This window comes from Rhamphochromis sp. 'chilingali', assembly GCF_963969265.1.
Source record: "Rhamphochromis sp. 'chilingali' genome assembly, chromosome: 15".
NCBI lineage: Eukaryota > Metazoa > Chordata > Actinopteri > Cichliformes > Cichlidae > Rhamphochromis > Rhamphochromis sp. 'chilingali'.
The window spans coordinates 12,717,107-12,738,447 of NC_137942.1; the positions used below are offsets into that span (position 1 = coordinate 12,717,107).

A 21,341-nucleotide genomic window follows, 5' to 3' on the forward strand; every position below is an offset into this window, starting at 1 on the left:
TTATGCTTACGTACATAAAGGTAAACGTGACAAACACTGTACCGCTGTGCTGTCCCTACACCTTGTTTAAAATAATCAAATGAGAACCTTACTGTCTGGAACTGTCTGGGGTTTTGTTTAAAATGTGTTAATAAAAACAAAAATTAAAACAAGAAAATAAAGGTTTTAAAAAAAGAACTAAAAAGAAAATGCCAACCAAGACTGGTAGAATTCAGTCTGATGGATGAATCATGGGTGATCACAGCTAATGTGGCTCAAGTAGAAAACTGACAGTAAGAGATCATAACCTACAGCAAGCCTTTCACTTACTCAGGTGCTGTGAGCCCTATTTTGAAATTTACCTCTTTAGTTCCACTTAAAAGGCCTGTCAATAACACACTTTATATACCATTAAGAGACTTTGGAACACACTATCTGATGGATAGTTTGTGTGGGCTTTTCCAGGCTATGACAGTCATTTTCTCAGTGGCTGTTAAAACCCGAGCTCAGCTTAGATTTCTAACTTTTATGAACATGAAGCAAAGATATGTCGAGCTGGTAGGCGAAAGCAAATGTATCTGATATTATTTAAAATAAATCTGAAAGTGAGGTTCCAAAACTGTATCATAACAGATACTGCAAACTTGATAATGAACTTGTAACCGTCTGGATATTGCCGAAAAATAAAAATTAAAGAAAAAAAAAATCAAACAACACAGATGATGCCAGGAATTCACAGCCTTTTTTGATACATGCGAAACAGCTGCCAGAGGAACTCAAATATTCTCAGTACCCTTTTCTTTGTGAGTTCATTGTTGATGACTTGTTTCTTACACTGAATAATCTACCTTTTGTGCCACTGGGAGAAAGCAGTGAAACAAAAGGCTGTGGTCTATGTGCAGCAAAATACAAGAAGCATCCTTATAGAGTGAAAGGGAGGTCAGAACAAATACACCATGTATGTTTTAGTTTTTTATTTGTCTAAGAGGAGAAATTAGACAGCGACTGCATCCAGATACACCGCTAACTCTGTATATACTCTCCAAAAATTGCAAAAAGCATAAATGCATCTGCATCTTTTTGCTGTTATTATAGCCACACTGACCAATATTAAAAAAGCTAAAATTATAATGGGAATTTTAGCTTGTGCAGGACTTGGCAAGGCCAGAACATCTAAGCCTGCCTGAGCTTTCCAACCTGTCACAAGGTTTTGTTTCCATGTCCAGGAGGACATCAGTATGGGATAAGACTTTTTCTACAGGATCAAGTGAGGAAATCCGCTCAGGCTACGGTGGCTTTTCCTTAAGAGAAGATAAGATGGTCTTTAGCACGGCTCCAGAGAATTTATAGACATTTTAAATGGCCTTAGCTAGAGTCAAAGACCTTGAAGGAAGACTAATGGAGTCAGAGAAGTGTCTTGATCGGCCTCTCAGCTTACCTAATAACCCTGTCATTAGATTGAAGGCTTTGCGTGTGTAGGATCTCGGTCATCCCCGCTGTTATTTGCTTTTTCTAGGACAGAGTGCCGGATGAGATCATCCATCAGTCGACTTTACCCTCTAATTGGCTCAGATCTCTGACATCTGCAGGTTGCTGAGACTCTTGTGCTATGCCATGTGTTTATGTTTATGTTTGTATTTGTCTATATGTACACATTAGATATGACCATAGACGGCACACAGGATGCACAAGTGAACACGCACACAAGAGCACAGATGGTTTACATTTCCACCTGCTTCCCTCTTTCTTCACACAACTGCGAGGATGGTGAAAAGAGGTTTCTGAAAAGACGTTGACAGGACAAGGTGATAAGCGAGCACAGGATAAAGCAGTGCCATTGAAGTTCTATTGTGCAGGCAGATGTTTAATAAGACTCAGCTTTAGGGTTCTTTTTTTACCTGGCAGTAAAGTAACAGCACTCTTCACTAATGCGAACAGTCACGATGTTAAACGGTTCTATATTTGAACTTTCTGCATTTCTTAATTGCATTATAATTGCAGACTGGCAACCCAAATACACAAAAGGAAGATAAGGTTGTATTTGTTTATAACAAGAGTACACATTTTAGTGGTTAACACACACACTGAATCCCATGATTGGAGTAGGAGTGTGTGCTGAGACACAGGTCTTTATTTGACTGTCTGGTTTTCATGTATGAGCTGGGTGCTGTTTATGTCATCTGTTTAGGCTGCAGAATAGAAGTCTGTTAACACAGTCCAGGATGTGTAGAACAAGTCAAGCGCTCCCTTTAGTGTGTCCACTTTGCTTTTCATCGGCCCTTGTGAAGTGACACAGAGTGCAGAGTGCGTGTGTGTGTGTCTGCTGGATATTGTTTATTGTAAAGGATGACAGATGGAACAAATTAACACACACTTTTATAGAAATCTGAAAAAAACAACAACAAAAAAACGTGCTTGGGCACCTTCTGTGCTCGTGTGCGTGTGTGTATTTGTGTGCATCTGTGTGTATCCTCCCTCAGGTGTCTTTTGTTCTAACTCTAGGTTTCATCCTCCCAAAACTGTGCACCACTTTGAAGTTTGTCAATCCCCCAGCACGGAGACAAAAAGGAGGCCTTAGAAAAAGCTAACAATAGGGCTTATGCCCTCTTTGATAACTGCTCTACAGTGTTTCTCAATCACAAGCAAATAAATGATCAATGTGATAATAGTTTATCTTTATAGCTCTTTCAGTCAAATTACCAGCGAGCTGACTACACATCTATACAGATGCTGTAGTATTGATCATATTAAAACATATGAGTGTTCTTGAGCAGCTAGTGCCTTGATACATTATATATTAATGCTGATCTTTCTTTCCTTTTTTCTTTGGCTCTTTGGCACAAGCTTCAGTCTTGGCTTTTCTCCCACGGGTCCTTCACACTTATAAATACACGTACAGCCTACATTCATTTATACATAAACATCATAAAACAAAGTGGCTAGAGTTTGTAAAAGAGGACATAAGAGATCCTCTCTTAAGATCACATTAATATCAAATAAAATACTAAACAGGATATATACTAAATCTGTGGGCGTTTTCATTATTAGTTGCTAAGTATTTTTCCCAGTGGCTTGAAATGTGGCTCAAGTCTGATTCTTCTACTGTGTGTGAACTTTAAGCGGCTGCATTACACAAGGCGAAATTCTATGACTTCTGAAATTTCTGTTAATTTTTGGACTAATTCAAACTTTTGTCACCTGCATAAATAACAATACTCGATCTGGTATGGACTGCAGTGCCCCTATGATCCTAGCTTATAGATTGGAGGCTAATATAAAAGGTTCATGAGCTAAAGTAGCACACCTGGGTCTCCCAGCCTATTAAAGTCAACCCTTTGATTCACCTGGTTTGCATTCAAAACATTATTATTATTTTGTTTAACCAGAGTGGTGTGATTTATGTAGGCATTGCTGTGTGATAGGACAACTCTTCTTGCACACCCACCAAATGAGAGCGCACATGCTTCCAAGCCCACCGGTGACTCCACACATCCTTTCAAGGAAGCATTTCATTCATCCCCAAAAAATGGAACAAAACAAAACACTGTGCATCGTGTTCAGGTTTGAACGTGCCCCTGGCCTCTCTCTGCCATCCACCTGGCATCGGCCTTCTTGTGTGTTTGTACCTCCAACAGCACATACGACACACATCCACTGACATTTGATGTTTTGAAGTTTTGGTAAAGTTTTAATAAATTCCACTTTTTTATAAGTACATTTCATCTGTGAACTCCTGCTTCTCACTCTCCTTGAGCCAATTTGTGACAGGGAACATTACATAAGAAAACTAATATTTCCCCTTTTTATTCTGTTTATCTGACGCTCCTCCATATGAGTGTTCCAGTGTGTTTACACTTGGCAAAAACAGACTGAATTTGTCAGTAGAACCTTGGCTTCAGCCAAGTTAGATAAACACATTGTATCTCTTTCAAAACAGCAGTGTAGTAGTTTGTTCATTGTGATACTTACTTAGATAGTTTTCCCATTTTGTGAGCTCTGAATGTGGAAAATGTCTCAGTGACACATCCACATGAAAACGGCATTACTCATTTGCACGTCAAATGAACAAGCTTTTTGGACTTTAACTTTACTGCTGATGCTTCGATACTTGAACTCAACAGTTCAACTTCCACTCAGAGGTACAAGTACACAGAGCAAAGATAAACATGATCTGTACACAAAGTGGAAAGGGCAAACCACAAGTGCATAGCTCCAACCAAACCCCTTGGTGCACACAGTTTCCCAAACAGGTTATCTTGTGCCTGTGTCCTGTGGAAGTGCAACTATTAGGATTAGAAAACACACACACACTTAGCCGCACACCACACGCATATCATATATAGCAGTGTCTGAGAGATGAGATAAGGGGCTTAGATGAAGGGGGCAGGGTGGTCTCTGGCAAAACTCTGACTGACATGGCAGCTCTGGGGTAATCTTGCTAATCCTCTGCTAGCTCAGGGGTGCAGTGGGACTGGAGGCCTTTGACCCTGCACCAGAAGGAGGTGCTAACACAAACACACTGAAACAAACTTTTGTGCTTCCAAATTCACAATCACGCATCTTCATCGTTGTCGTGATTGCCGTGGCCCCACCCCCACAGCCTTAAGGGGTAAATGATTAACTTTTATGGTTCGTGATACCGTTTGTTTGTGTGGAACTACACGTTCACATTTTTGTGGCGTTAGCAAGGCCGTTCGGAATCATTATGAGGCAATTAAAGGTGACTCACGTGAACCGGTTATAGCACAGAAATGTGGGAGGCTGTCAACAAACAGCTGATCTTTGACACATGTGTTAGTTGGATGTATGTTTGTGTCAGTAAGTTATAAAGTTATAAAATCTGTGATGGCTTGATCTCCCTTGACAGAAACACGTATGTAGTAACGTGCTTCCATTTGATCAGTAGGTATTTAAAAATCACACGGGTCAAATGTGCAAATGAGATAATAGCGTAATTAGTATTCCTTTGTTTTTAAATAAATAAATAAACACATTTTTGATCTATTTCTATTTAGTTAAAATAAAAATTACCTACTGCTTTCCTTGGTGGTTCCCTGTGCTATAGTAAGCCACCTGTAAATTAAATTGTGCCTTACACCAAAGAGAGACCTCCTCTGTTATTATAATCATAAATACTTCAACTTCATTCTTTCATAACTAATTATTTTTATTTATGTATTTATTTATTTTTAAAAAGGCATATTTTGATTTTATTAAAGTTCCGCTCCAGGCTGAAGTTCTTGTGTGTTTTGGTGAGTTTTTTTTTTGTTGTTGTTTTTGTTTTTTTGCTTAGTCTACATTCAGCGCTTCACCTGCATCAAAGTAGACCAAGGCTGAAAGAAAAATCCCTGAACTTTCAAAATAAAAGTCAAGTGATATGGTAGAGAAAAGAGGTTTCTGGCCGACTTCTAATGTGCACGGAGGGGAAAAAACAGGAAAAGAAAAAGAAAATGTCAAAAATCTTCCAAAATTTGAAATGTGTGTTTTTAAAAAAATAATATTATTGTGTGTAATATTTTTTAAGCACAACCTGAATCGATGTTGTTCTAGTAATAAAAATGAACAAATCACAGTAAGTACCAAAGGGTGGCACATATTATCATATGAATGTAAATTTCAGCCTAAATTATGATCAGTGTGTGCTGTAATGTGAGTACATAGGTTTTTCTTCTTCTTCTTCTACTTATTATCATCATCATTATTATTATTTGTCTATGGATAATATCCTGCCATAGATTTAAAGTTATAATCTGATCCACTGTCTATAGATTGCAGTTGTATTAAAGTAGCGTATGCAAAAAATCTATATAAGGAAAAATGTATTAAATAAAGACAAATCATGGATAAAATGTGAATATGCGAGTGTAGACCGTATGTATAGATTTCTTTTACCACTTGACAACGCTTACTTTGAAAAGCTTATCGGAAGTGATAATTTCTCTGCTTGACGCTCTCGCCTGAAAATAACTTGGTGCCTCAGAGTGATCGCTCAGACGCTCAGAGGCAGTGATGGGAGGCAAGCTGGTTCCTGACGCGCATATCGCTCAACTGGTGATCTGTTCGAATTGCTTTTTGCCGCTCAGTTTTTTTGTTTTTATTTTAAATTAAAGTATTTTTACAGGTATTAAAGTGGAACTAGATGAGCATATGCAGTTCAGTTTTACTTCCCATGTTGGTTAAACGCTAATTTATGTTTTGGGAAATTGCGCAGCGGTTGTCCAGGAGCAGAACTATGGCAGAGGAGTGAGGCAGCTTTGTCAAAATGCAAAGTAACTGGAATACAACTTTGTCACGGCGGTCCTATGGAATATAGTCCGATTATACACAGTCTACATGTTGTGCCATCATCCCACGTGAAAAACAAACTCTTTGTATTTTGCATAATGCTGTCCCTTTGGGTGTATATGATATATTGCTGTGTTGGCTACTGCTCCACTGTTCCAAACCTGACGTACGGATCGGTGAACAGACGCGAAAACCACGCAGAAGTTGACAACCAGGGGTCCTCTTTAGGAGCGTCCAGGGACTTACTAAATAACGAGAACGAGTTGGACAGCAGAGGAGACGAGTGGGATGAAATTAGAGGCGAGGCGAAAGCGTTGGATGATAATGCCATGTCAGGTTCCCTCAATGAGTCGGAAAGTAAAAAGTTGCCCCAGGCAATCATCATCGGAGTGAAGAAAGGAGGCACCCGGGCGCTGCTGGAGTTTCTGCGCCTGCATCCGGACATCCGAGCGGTGGGAGCGGAGCCGCACTTCTTCGACCGCAACTACGATAAAGGACTGGAGTGGTACAGGTAGACTAGCTCACTCATCCTCACAGTGCAGTATTAAAAACCCACGAGTCACGCACACGAGCGCTACAAAAACACGCCATGCCTCATTTTCCAAAAAGCTGTTTGCTCATTGAAACGTGGGCTACTTATGTGGACATAAATCTCCAGTTGTCTGCAAATGTATCGCAATAATTGAGGTTTACATTGCTGTGATTGATCGTCATATTTTCAATCTTCATAAAACCCAACAACCACCTTCTCCCCTGGCTTATTAAAGACACAGTTATATTTACATTTCTACTAAAGCCTTTCATGTCCTGAAAGTCTAGCCTCACTTAACCAAAAGTTACGCCTGTAAATCATTTTGACAGGTAGCCTCATAACATCAGCTCTGATGATCGAGCTATGTGTGAAAGTTGATAAGAAGAAGAAACCAAGAGATTACATTAAAAAAAAGAAAAATAATTTTACGCGGTGTATTTGTCACAGCGAAAACCATGTAACACTCGATTTCTATTTTATGAATATTAACAATAATGAATTAAATAAATAAATAAATACAAACACTCATACTGAGATTATGTAGTGTAGAGTGTGTCATGTATTATGGGCTCTAGTTAAACAGATTCACAGTTTGTCATGCTGATTACCAATCATGAAGGAGGAATATATAATGTAAAATATCCATTGTGGAAAGGAGGAAACACCATGCAGGTTCATTGCCTCTAACTGAAGCTCAACCATGGGGTTTATCCACAAAATAAATACTGCTGGTGAGATGTTATTTGTTTCCTCCTGTCATAGAGATATCTGCAGCACTGTATAATCTCTATATCTACCAGCATGAAGAGCAGGTTCAGGCTTTTAGCATATAAATGACAAACTTTTACAGTTTTAACAACTGTCAGTGAAGTCAAACCTTTAATGCACTCTAAGCACTTGAATAAGTGACACAGTACGAATTCACATTTTAATAAAGGGAAATTGTTATCATTTGCGCAGTTTTGTTTGGCCGCTTTTCCAAGTTGTGTCGATTTACACAAAGGACAGTTATTTTGTGCATGTTTGCTTGACCCTGACTGACAGTTCCCGGAATTTTTCTACATCTATCCTTGGATCTTGACTTTCGCTGGCTTTCCAAAAAGGAGAGCAGGCACCAGGGAGAAAATGATAATGCAGAGCTTCCATTTAGACTTGACCTGAATTCTGGATGCGGTTCAGAGTAATAGCCTTTGGTTTATAGCTAGGAGTCAGCAAGTTACATAAAACTGTCATCTAACTTCCTGAAGTGAGATTCAACTTTCTGTTGATTCATTTGGAGTAATTTGTTTCAGAAGCTCAGTCGATCAGAGGCTCTCATCACAGATCTTTGGTTGCTTAAACACTGAATAAGGCAACATTTTTACTGTATTCTCTGTCATGGCAACTGTTGTCCTTGTATGCAAGCTCTTTACTATCACCTCAGCTGCACAATAACAATGCACTACTCTTAGTGGAAAAAGAAAATACTGTAGATTGGAACTGAGTGCTTTACATCAGAGCAGCCACATTGTTAACAAGAGATAATAGGAGATACTGCTGCTTCAGGTGTCCATTTGACTGAGCCCAGGGATTAACAGGCAATGTCAAAGGATGTAGACACTGTTTCAAAGCTGGCTTCATAGAGCTACAATAGGGGAAGCAAAGCATTGTTCAAAGGACTTCTTGCCTAAGCTCCTTTGAGAATTTCCGGACAGGTTTAGGGCATTTTTGGATGATCAGTCTACGGAGAAATTCTTTTGTCCATCACTGTAGACTCAAAAATAACATGAAACCGTCCTGCGCTTGAACACTTATTAGTCTTCATGCTGTTTTAATCTACAAGTAACACATGTCTGGAATGAATGATGGCTTAAAGAAAAGGAAATACCATCATTAAAGATGGATAGAATTTAATGTTCATTAAGTAAAAGTCCAAGAAAAAAACCTTTTACAGATAAGTGAGGCATACTTACTTCTTGTTCACAGTGACACATGCACACTAAACACACAGTTAGTGGCTGTGAGAAGCAGTTTGATCTTGAGAATGTTTAATGCGTAATGAAGACTTCTTCTTTTTTCAGAGAGGTGATCCAGCTAATTAAAACAACTCGGCTTGAGTTGTCACAGTGAGATCGCTCAGTAGGTAGAGTGGTTGCCCCATGATCGGAAGGTCGGGGGTTCGATTCCCCTTAACAGCTACCCTGAGGTACCCCTGAGCAAGGTACCATCCCTACACACTGCTCCCCGGGCGCCCAATGGCTGCCCACTGCTTCACTGAGTGAATGGGTTAAATGCAGAGAGCAATTTCCCCACGGGGCTCAATAAAGTACAATAATGTACACACTTTCTTCTTTCTTCTTCTGTGCCACAAATTGACCCCCTTGCAGCACAGCCCTGTGACATCTAGTCAGCCCTTAATGATCATTTAGTGGTGCTCAGAAAACCTCCGGCTGCCTTTAAGGAAGAGTGCATTGTTGCTGGATGATCTTTAAAAGTATACTCTGTAATACATTTGAGCTTTTGCTGAAAAAAAAAAGTCATCAGACAATCCTGTGTCCACACTAACCAAGCCAGAAAGAGGCATCCACTGACTTGTTGGCCCATATCTTTCACTTCATTGCCCCCCGACTAATGGTGAGCAGTGGCTTGGGGAGAGGTGCGTTCTGCTGGGTGGGCTTATTAGCTCCTGGGGTGGCATTGAGTTGTGCCCGCACCATTTATCTGCTGTGATTGGTGTGTTCCATTCTGTTGGAGGTCTGTTGTGTCCATCCCTCTGGAGCCCCACATAGAGGAGGGGCCCTCGCCCAGCAGGAGGCCAACCACAATATAGCATGTTTTCACTCTAAGGCAAAAAAAGCGAAGCAGACATACAATACCACATGCTTACTCGAACAAAGCGCAGGAGGCAACTTCCAAAAGCCGTGGGAATGGCTTTTTTAGCACAATTCTAACTTCCTCCTCTATATCTTTTTGGACAGGTTATCTTCTGTTCAACGCTCTGATCAAGGTCTTTTGGGCTCTGTGCAGTAGATGTGACTTAATTGCTGTAATCATGTTTTTCCTCTTGAGGTTCCAAATATAGAACAATGAAGAGCTTTCTTACTAACTCATGGAGGGTGTCGGAGAACAGGGCCTAATCCTCCTTGGAGCCCCGGGGGAGCTTACTGCAGCCCAGCGGCAGATAGAGGGCAGTAAATTTAAAGTGAGTCCTTTCTTACTTTTGCGTGATGGAGCTCCATGAAAAGGGATGTTGGAGAACCCCTGAGGATTGCATTAACCCTGACAATAAAAGAGCAGACAATTAGTGTGAAACATGTTTTCTCTGCCTTCACTTTGTATGCAAATGTGCTCAAAAGGGTGAAAGTGCCCTTTGACGAAGCCCAGCAGGAGTTCATCAGGAAGAGCATTCACTGGAACCCGCCCAAGAAAAGACTCAAACACTACGCTTAAGCTTTTTTAGCCCGAAAGTTGACTTTCAGATTTTCTGTGCGAAAAGTTGCATTTCCCAGGAGCGGGTTTATTTAAATCCACTGGTATCTTTTTGCGCACTCAACACTTTTAGCTGCAAGGACACATGAGAACTGGTGTAAGCGAGACAGCTCTCGATGAAGGTATCACCCGGCTTAAACTAATGTGTCAGCACACTCACAAGAAAAGAAGTTTTGGGGGTTTTTTTTCCCAGCAAACCATGAAACCTTGCACTTTAAGAACTTCATTTCCTACAAAGACCTTTTTGTTTGCTAGCAATTCCTAGAATAAATCCTATAAATCGTCGATACTAGTAATGTGCGCATCCTCTCCCTATTCCAGAGATTGGAGGCTTAATTTGCTGCAACAACCCCCTGGGCTTTTGCTTGAGGCAATTTGTCAAACCACAGCACTTATTACAGCACTTTGGAAACACTGAAACAAAACAAGTTCACTCCATTATATCCCCATGAGTTGTTGACTTCCTCATCTCTCTCTTTTGTAGTTTCTTCAGGGAAAATGTGTTGTTTCCTGAAGCTGTCTTTCACTCTGCTGCAGAGACTCCCTGACAGAAAGTCAGGGCAACTTTAGAAACAACCAGTCTGCCTCAGCCATCTTTGTTTTTCTTCTTTGAAGTCTTGTTTTCGTTTTCTGATCCTCTCAAACCACCTTGCATCTGTGAGGAATAGTCTAATTGTTCCAAACATCACATATGCCAGAAACATAGATGTTGGATTTCTTTTCTATTTTATAATAACTCTAAAACACAATTTAAGCTTTTTAATGTACACTATTTCTATTCCATTACTGCTCAAAACAATACAAAGCTAAGCTGACGAGGCTCCGATATATTAATGCTATTAAGCTCTCGACAACTTTGTGCTTATTCAGTCAGCACACTAAAGCTTGATCATATTAGTTCGTTTTTCCTGGCCCTGTTATATCTGTGTCACAGTTTTTACATCCACAACTATGCAAGTGTTTGTCAGTGCTTTTTGCATTTGAGTGACTACTAGTTCACTTCAGCTTGGCTGCTGTTGCAGGACTGTTCACCCCTGAACTTTGATCCATAGATTCAGACACAAACACATTCCTGTGAACCCCCCTTAAATTTGATGGCTCACACTGTTGTCTCTTTTCATCTACTGTGTGTAAAGAAAGTAGCGAGTAACTCATACAGGCTTACTATGCACTGATAGCAACAAAGGTTTTTATAGCTGTTGTCATAATTACAAAAAAACAGTGCACGCTAAGCGATTAGCTGAATGTTATTGGATTGCATTTTTGAGCACCAAGACTTAGATTAAAAGCTCTGTAAAGAATGGATTGCCTGAATTCTTAGATGTTAAAGGAAGGCTGGCAGTTGTGTGAGAGAAACCAGAATGGCTGTTCCTCCTGTTTCTCCTCCTCCTCTCTTTAAAACAGGCCTGGTTCCACCAGGCAACCAGGTGGCCTTGAGTTCTGCATATACTGACAGTAATAATGAAGGACATGCAAAAGCTGTTATTTGTGGCTCCATAAGAAGGAAATTTAAAGTGTAATGACGATGTTTTTGATACTTAAAAGGAAGGCGCACAATGGCTAGAGAAATCCTTGCGTGTTAGTACACTAGTCTGATTATTCCGAGTGGCTGCATACCACACCTCTCATCCTGTCTTCGAGGAGAGGGATGTTTCCCACAGAAGCTCAACTGCTCTTGGAACTGCAGGGTAAGATTAGAACTCATCATGCCATTAGATAACGTTGAGGGTTTTTTTTCAAGCACTGTCCCTTGTCACTAGGATCTAAGAAAGCTGAAATATAGATGCCAATTAGAGTCAGTCAAGCAGAATACTGCAGAATACAAAAAAAAGCCTCCTCCTGGAGTTTTTTTGCACCTTACTTGCTCCTTACTGAACTCATTACTGAGGACATCACCCAGCAGCTGAGCACCAAGCTACATGCAGTGATGTTGTAAATTCCTACCTTTGAACCTGCTTCCTGATAGCAATGAATGTAAACAAGGCACCAGAAACAAGCCCTGTCTCCCCGGCAGCCAGTTAAATGGACACACCTGACTGCCCGGCAGACAAAACAGAGGCCCATTACACAACCCACCAATCCCAGATTAATGTCTGTCTGTAGGTTGTGCTATTGAGGCAAGAAAATGCAGACGCTGCATCTAAAAATGCCCGCCGACAACTTTGGCGTCAGAACAGAGGGGTGGGGGCATGCAGTCTCCATCCTCCGACAATGCACCTGATTCCATCTAATCCTTGTATTTACTCTCTTCCTCTCTCCTTATCTCCCCATTGCTATTGCTCTGAGTGAGGTTTGTCTGAAATGCAATTTAGTTTGTAACATGACAATTATAAGCGTTTTTTATTTTTTGCTTCATGACTCAGAAAACACAATCCATTTTGTTTCACACATACAACCAGGGTCATAGGTAAGCTGGAAACTATGCCTGTTGCATAGGCCAGGAAGCAAGGCACACTTTGGAAAAGCCAACTCAGAGTAGAGACACATTCAATTTAGAATAACCAGTTAATCCCACTAACTTCCTGTCTTTGGACTGTGGGAGGAAGCTAGAATACCTGGAGAAAACCCACACAGCCACAGGTGCAAACTTAGCCAGTTGGTGGAATCAAACCCAGGATTCTAACTAAACACCGTGCCACCATGGTTATATATTTGGCTATTAGCTTTGTATAGCCAAATAAAACCATGAAAAATTCATGAAGGGGTCAAAGTCAGCACCTTATGGCTCAGTGTGCCTCAATGCTAAACGACAATGCATTTGCATAGCTGACTGATAGATGCACTGAAACCTATTGGTTCCAGGCAACATTGTTTATTAAGCAGAACAAATTGCGAAAGCTTGCTACATCTGCCCCCCCCTAAGGCAACTCGCTCTCAGACCTCGTTCAGTTGGAGATGTTCTCCTGTTCTCTATCGGTGCTAAGATGAATAATGCATGCCCTCATCACGCAGGTTGTTTTTCTCATTGACTAAGTGGAAAGTTTGATAGGTAGTGAGGTTTTGTGCCTATTCGGGCCTCGACAAAGGGCCTACGGCACTGCACTTGTGTTTATTCAAGAGATGGAGAAGATAATTGCAGTGGGCTCCAGTATAGTTTTTTTGTATCTCTCTCCTCTGTTGTTTTCCATCACCTTCAACTGTAGCTAAGGTTCTCAGGGAGAGGAAAAACACTATAAATATGTAAGACCCACAGCTTCTATAGACAAAAGAAAGAGCAGGTGACATTAGGCGAAGAAACTGTATAAGGAAGAGAACCCCTCTTCTGTATAAATTGCACTAATACAGTGGGGCAAAAAAGTATTTAGTCAGCCACCGATTGTGCAAGTTCCCCCACCTAAAATGATGACAGAGGTCAGTAATTTGCACCAGAGGTACACTTCAACTGTGAGAGACAGAATGTGAAAAAAAAATCCATGAATCCACATGGTAGGATTTGTAAAGAATTTATTCGTAAATCAGGGTGGAAAATAAGTATTTGGTCAATAATAAAAATACAACTCAATACTTTGTAACATAACCTTTGTTGGCAATAACAGAGGTCAAACGTTTACTATAGGTCTTTACCAGGTTTGCACACACAGTAGCTGGTATTTTGGCCCATTCCTCCATGCAGATCTTCTCGAGAGCAGTGATGTTTTGGGGCTGTCGCCGAGCAACACGGACTTTCAACTCCCGCCACAGATTTTCTATGGGGTTGAGGTCTGGAGACTGGCTAGGCCACTCCAGGACTTTCAAATGCTTCTTACGGAGCCACTCCTTTGTTGCCCGGGCGGTGTGTTTTGGATCATTGTCATGTCGTTTCATCTTCAAAGTTCTCACTGATGGAAGGAGGTTTTGGCTCAAAATCTCACGATACATGGCCCCATTCATTCTGTCCTTAACACGGATCAGTCGTCCTGTCCCCTTGGCAGAAAAACAGCCCCATAGCATGATGTTTCCACCCCCATGCTTCACAGTAGGTATGGTGTTCTTGGGATGCAACTCAGTATTCTTCTTCCTCCAAACACGACGAGTTGAGTTTATACCAAAAAGTTCTACTTTGGTTTCATCTGACCACATGACATTCTCCCAATCCTCTGCTGTATCATCCATGTGCTCTCTGGCAAACTTCAGACGGGCCTGGACATGCACTGGCTTCAGCAGCGGAACACGTCTGGCACTGCGGGATTTGATTCCCTGCCGTTGTAGTGTGTTACTGATGGTGACCTTTGTTACTTTGGTCCCAGCTCTCTGCAGGTCATTCACCAGGTCCCCCCGTGTGGTTCTGGGATCTTTGCTCACCGTTCTCATGATCATTTTGACCCCACGGGATGAGATCTTGCGTGGAGCCCCAGATCGAGGGAGATTATCAGTGGTCTTGTATGTCTTCCATTTTCTGATGATTGCTCCCACAGTTGATTTTTTCACACCAAGCTGCTTGCCTATTGTAGATTCACTCTTCCCAGTCTGGTGCAGGTCTACAATACTTTTCCTGGTGTCCTTCGAGAGCTCTTTGGTCTTGGCCATGGCGGAGTTTGGAGTCTGACTGTTTGAGGCTGTGGACAGGTGTCTTTTATACAGATGATGAGTTCAAACAGGTGCCATTCATACAGGTAACGAGTGGGGGACAGAAAAGCTTCTTACAGAAGACGTTACAGGTCTGTGAGAGCCAGAGATTTTCCTTGTTTGAGGTGACCAAATACTTATTTTCCACCCTAATTTACGAATAAATTCTTTACAAATCCTACCATGTGAATTCATGGATTTTTTTTCACATTCTGTCTCTCACAGTTGAAGTGTACCTCTGGTGCAAATTACTGACCTCTGTCATCATTTTAAGTGGGGGAACTTGCACAATCGGTGGCTGACTAAATACTTTTTTGCCCCACTGTAGCGTTTGGGTGATGTTTGTAGCTAAAGTCTTCTCTTCTCGCAGTGCTGTGAAGAGCAAAATCTTGCCATATTCTGTTGGTTTGCTGATGCAGAATTGCACGAAGAAAGCTGTTGTTAAACCAACAGATGGTTGGAAATTGTGGTAATTGTTTTAATGACATGACATGACTCCCTGCTTTCCTGTTGTTTGATTTAGATCAGCCGTTCACTATCAAAACCTAAGAATATTACCATGCAGTGTAGCAACTGAAGATTTACATTGTGACTAATGCAAACCCACATGAGGTTTGATTGAAAGGGATGCTTGTTAACGCAAGGCAATATACCATGGCTTAACATTTCTTTGTCAGAAGAAGAGATATGTGCACACTGCTCTTGATTCAAGTCATTTGTCACATCAGCGTGAGATCTCAGACTCTGATTAAGAGCTGCGGGGCACCAAAACGTTAGTTCAACATGCAATGCAATTTCTAAAAAAAGAAAAAAAAAATGAGATGCTGTGTAAAGTAAAACTGGAATGCTATAATTTCTAAATCATTGCATTCTGTTTTTATTTACATGTTTTTGATGATGGATGAGGACCAGATGAGGAAAAGAGTCGAATCAGCAACTCCATGACTCGATCCCAGCATGAAAATTGCATTCCCTACTTGCACTCAGCTGTATAGGAATATGTGGTGTTGTATCCAAACTTTGTGTAACTGTTTGTTTTTTCATGGATTTAAAATGCTCACCAGTGATTCTCATCATAATAGCCACATATCTCTCTCCCCCTCTCTCTAGAGACAAGCCAACCACCCAGTTCGCCAACAGGCAGCCAACCAGCCTCTAATGCTGCTGCGTGTTTGGCTTAGTCCTAATCCCCCTTGGCTCACTTGAGCCATTATCCAGTGAGGGCTGCAGTTAACAGGCTATATTATGATCAACCCGAGCCATCCAGGGTTAAGAAGAATATGCAGTAATGGGAACAGACAGGTTCCAAGCATATTTCCAAAGGACAGCAAAGCTTCATCAAATTGTCACATTTCTCACAAAAATACTGATATTAGGAGAAAGGTGCATGACATTAAAGTGCATAAAGCTGCCTATTCATAGCTAAACCAGCATTTTTAAGTATAACGTAATGAGTCTGAGGAATATTTCAGTGTGATGATTGTGAGATGATTTAGGTCATTAGATGTTTAATGCAGGTACAAGAGGGACACGAGGGTGGATGTCTTCCTTTACAGCTTGTACTCGGAATGTGGAACTGTGTATTTTTTTCCCCCACACAGTTACTGAAGATTGATAGGACTTCTGCTTTACCTGCCAGCCCTTGTCACGTCATGCACTGTCACAGGCTTTGTTAATGCAGCTCAAGATTTCTACTACTGTCTTCTTGGTGATGACTGACTAGCTTCTCTTTGACAGTGTTTATAAAGCTGCCATGAAGTGATATTATGTCATCGCTAATCTCATCGTCCTTGATTGGCACTTTTGTAAGCTGTTAACTCTACAAAGGAAAACAGAGTATACAGCGGAAATGGTAGAGTAGGTTTTTGCAAAATATGTCATCTGCAGTGCAAATGTAATTCTTTGTGTTTGTTCTTTACAGGGAATTAATGCCTAAGTCATCAGAAGGCCAGCTGACCATGGAAAAGACCCCCAGCTACTACGTTACTAAGGAGGTCCCTGCTCGAATCTACGCCATGTCTAAAGACACAAAGCTAATTGTAGTTGTCCGGGATCCTGTCACGCGAGCCATCTCAGACTACACTCAGACCCGCTCCAAGAAGCCAGACATCCCTTCTTTTGAGAGCCTGACCCTGAAGAACACCTCGGCAGGTCTGATTGACACCACATGGAGCGCTGTACAAATTGGCATGTACGCCAAGCACCTTGAGCGCTGGCTCCAGTACTTTCCCATGGAGCAGCTGCTGTTCGTTAGCGGAGAGCGTCTCATTACCGACCCTGCAGGTGAGATGGCTCGTGTCCAGGACTTTCTTGGGCTGAGGAGGGTGGTCACAGAGAAGCATTTCCACTTTAACCCAGCAAAAGGCTTCCCCTGCCTTAAGAGACCTGAGGGGAACAGTAGGCCACATTGCTTGGGTAAAACCAAAGGCAGGACCCATCCTAATATTGACCCAGAGGTGGTTCAGAGGCTAAGAGACTTTTATAAACCCTTTAATTTCAAGTTTTACCAGATGACTGGTCATGACTTTGGTTGGGACTAAGAAAAAAAAATGATGACAGGCTCACGCTGGTTATCTGGAATTTCTTTTTGTTATAATTATATCACTCTGGAGTTATTGTTTTACAGTCTATGTACAGTATTTGGTGGTGTGTAAAAAGATCAGAAGTCTATTTTATGATAATTTATTGTTATGATATTAACTCACTAAGCTGCCTAACTAGGTTTATTCATGTTTTTATTTGTCGCGAGCTACAAAATCTCTCTTTTTTTTGACCTAAAAGCACACAGTTTTACAGGTATTACAATCAGGGTCACTATGTTTTCTTTTTCTTTCTTTTTCTTTCTTTTTACCCAATTCAGACCCAGCTGACAACAAAACTGGTAATATCCCCTTAACATTTGCCTGACCCTCAGAGGTCTGTGGACCCACTTAGTCAGGTCGATACAGGCCTCAGCTGATCCAGCGCAACTTGCCAGGTAGATCAATAAAGTAATAGCTCCTCATCATGTCAATTAGACCTGAGTGATGGCATTGTCTTGATCTCTCAAGCGTCTCAATAAAACATTGATCCATTAATGGTAGCAAGTTTATGGTCAACCTTTGAGCCAAATTCAAGTTAATATGAGAATATAAATTTCCACTGCAATATTCTGACTTAACCACTATTTATTTTGTCTCTACAGAAGAATGTTGATCGGGTTCCAATAGAGTCGTGTCAAATCTGTTTTGTATGTTTTTATCCATTTTCCAAAGAGCTGCCTCCCAGATTTCATAACGCCTATAGAAAATGATTTATATGAAAAGTCATATGAGCCATTCACATTTATTGATCTGTACTGAAATTGCTCTCATTGATCACTCTGTGCAGCTTCTTACTGCATCTGATAGTGGATGTGTTAATTATGCCCTTTCCCACAGTACATCAGCTGCTGGAGTGAAAAGGAGGACTTATTTTCTTTACTTTCAGAAGAAACTAAACCAATATAGCCTTTTAGAATTCCTCATCTAAGTTTCATTTGTGGTTGAGTTTTATTCAGCCTCTACAATTCAGCAGTTCCGACATCATCCAGGGTCATTCTAAAATGATTTGCTACAACGCTGTTGTTGTAGAGGCACTATTTCACTGTATGCTTTGCTTTAAAAACATTGAAATTAGTTGGGTTTAAATGAGATGTTGATTAAAAGGTGCAGTCTTGTCATCTTTAATGAAGAAATAAAGAAAGTGTGTTTTATCAAAGTCAAACAATGCAGTCTCTGGCATCCTTGGATTTTCGGTATGGTTAGAAAAAAAATAGGATAGTGCTATAAATGTGTTTTATTTGTTGGGTAGCAGCGTGGGTTATCAATGCTTCAGGTTTATGCAGGCAAAAGTGTAATCTTGTGTCTAATCACCATTTTACACATTGTTGCGCTAACAGGCTAATTAGCACGTTAGCTGTCTTGGCTTCCCACTGCCACCACTAAGAGGATTTCGTTGCCATGACCCCCACAAACACATTAAGTGTCAGGTTTCTCATCAGGCCAGAAGTGACTTATTAGGAAATGCACCGGATTGTTTTTTTTTGTTCCTGGATGAGCCTTCAGGAGTCCATTTATATATATGAGCGATCCCCCTCATGCACGTTGTAGTGTTCATAAAGATGATACTGCTGTCGATTGCATAGCATTCAGTCTGTTTTTCACATTTCTTTTTATTCCAGAAAATATTTAGAGCCTTCTGTTAATATGCTTTATCGTACTTAGATATCCTGTTGAGGCATTGTGTGTTGTCCTTGAACTAGTCTCAAACAATGTGACCCATCCATCAAGCAGAACAACTAATCGCTGAGCTAAGGTTATGGTTCAAGAGAGGTATGAATCACCTCCCTCTATTAACAAACAACCTTTATTTAACTCTCCAGCAAAACACCCTCATTTACCTGAGGCTGCCAGCAGTGATGAAGCCAGTCTCCCTGGTGGCAGGCTAGGAGTCTGATCGCCCAGGAAGCAGCTCCCTTTGCAATTAAAGGAATAGATGAGGGGTTCTGTAATTGCTAGGCTCCCAGCTGGGGAATTGCTGTTAGCATACATCCCTACAGGCTGTTGTAAGGAAGGCTGATGTTGTTTGAAGGTTAGGATGAAGGAAAATAAGACACCTGGCATCCATGAGAATTAAGTGACTTCAAATATCAACTTGGCAGCTTCCACTGGGGAATAGAATCAGAGAAGCTGAACAAAAGCGAATGGAAATAAAAGTGTTACACAACACCAGAAGGTTTGGTTTAGAGGACATATGAACAGACATTTGTAATTTGGGTGGAGGCGGTAGGATGAACTGTACCCTCATTAGGATGTCAATGAGACGTCTTCGTATTGTGCCAAGATGTTAATCATGCAGGAGTCGATTAACATGTTTAACATACACATGCAGAAATCATTGCAGATGATTAATTCAGTCAACATCTGACTTGTTGGCTGAGTCTTTCAGTTCTGCACCTGCGAGATTCTAAATTGTGCATTTAAGTGGCCTTAGAAACAACATCTGACAGAAGGAACTGAGAGAAAAAGGCATGTACAGAGAAACCAGGCTGACTTTGAACTAAAAATAATTCAGGTACTTGGTGGATGCCTCAATCTACAGAGACAGCTGCCTCTATAGACTGGAGTAAGCTACCTGTTTACTCTTTTAGAGGTCCTTGAGGAGACTGGGGTGTATTCCAGTTGACATGAGGTAAAACAACACGGCACACCCTGGTAGGTCCACAAGTCAGACAACTATTTACGCTCATATTCACTTCTCTTGTAGACAGCTGGAGCACCTGGAGACAATCCATACAGGGATCATGATAAAACATGCAAGCTGAGCACAGAAAAGTCCCGGGTGGTTTAAAGAGAAGTGACAGTAATAACTACAGCACCGCTGCACCAAGTTAGCCAAGTATTAAAGTCTAATATCATATCTTCTATTTTAACAGGACGTGTTCTCTCTATTTCGCTCTTTTTTTCTTTTTTTTTGCTAACAAAAGGTTCAAACAGGGTGAGTGGAAACTGAAAAGTATTCATAAATCAGTAAATGTTGCAGTAATCATTTTAGTTTCACGTTGTACTGAATAGTTACTATTTGGATTGCTGACATCTTCACTATCTGATGAAATATCCTTGCACCATCAAGCAGCATTTACAAACAGGATATAAGGTCATTATAAAAAACTTACTCTGCCCCTTTATGTTTTAATTTTTGTTCTGAATATTATTTTCACAAAGTTTAGCATATGATCACATAATTTTGTTTGTAGTTGTTTTTTTTTATCTTAAGACATGATTTATAACTGGGAGAAAGTGAAAGACAAAAAAACAAGCTCCCAAATCACAACAATTTCTAGAGCAACAATCTGAACTTTGTTTTAGAGCTTAATAAAACAGTTGCCTTCCTCTCTTGCCCTTAATCATTTATTATACATTGTCCAAACCCTAATCCTAATCCGATAGGAAGGGCAAGCATTAATCTCAGACAGTGGACTTGGAGTTGGCATGTATGTGCTGACATAGCTAATCCAGCTCTAATCCCTTTTCCAAAAGGGCTTTTTTAGCTTTGAGTTGGACCAACTTGATTTACATAAATTCAACGGATCGTTTATATTTGACGATGAAGCAGATGCTCCTCTAAAGTACTGATTTGTGCCTCACACTCACACCTCGGAGTTGTTGGGTCAAGTCTAATTACTGCATTCACTGCTGTCAGATTCTGATGTGTTGCTACTGCTCGCGATCTCCTCGGTGGCAGGATCTAGACTTGTGAACACAGTTTTTCATAACATCCGGCAAAGCTAAACATCTCTCAGCATGTTATTCTGAAAATAATAATGCAGATTACTTATTTGTTCAAATGCAGCAGAGCTATTCACATCCAAATTAGTTTACTGCAACATAAAAAAAGCCCATTATTAGCTGCTTTAGCTTAAACTCATTTGTTTAACATCTGTGAAAGTGAACAGCATAGTTAGTGTTAGTAAAAATGATATTTTTCTTAAGAAATTTATTTTCAAACAGTA

General features: G+C 40.7%; 1 protein-coding gene across 2 annotated transcripts; it reads left to right on the top strand.

Annotated features, from left to right (window-relative positions):
• The first annotated feature begins 5,981 nt into the window (after positions 1–5,981).
• Positions 5,982–18,545, top strand: hs3st3b1a (heparan sulfate (glucosamine) 3-O-sulfotransferase 3B1a). 2 transcript variants are annotated; one of them, XM_080905349.1, is made up of 3 exons: positions 5,982–6,775; positions 16,731–17,092; positions 17,670–18,545. In XM_080905349.1, the coding sequence occupies exons 1-3, from the start codon at positions 6,282–6,284 to the stop codon at positions 17,714–17,716; spliced, it is 903 nt and encodes a 300-aa protein (XP_080761475.1). In that variant the 5' UTR covers positions 5,982–6,281; the 3' UTR covers positions 17,717–18,545. The 2 variants fall into 2 exon arrangements, with proteins under 2 accessions (XP_080761475.1, XP_080761474.1); XM_080905348.1 differs by having other exon boundaries at positions 16,731–18,545.
• The last annotated feature ends 2,796 nt before the right edge of the window (positions 18,546–21,341 follow it).

Excerpts from the sequence above, each read along its gene's own strand:
- hs3st3b1a (XM_080905348.1), top strand. The coding sequence starts at position 6,282 with ATGGAATATAGTCCGATTATACACAGTCTACATGTTGTGCCATCATCC. Across the intron at positions 6,776-16,730 it reads AAAGGACTGGAGTGGTACAG|GGAATTAATGCCTAAGTCAT; the intron begins GTAGACTAGCTC and ends TGTTCTTTACAG.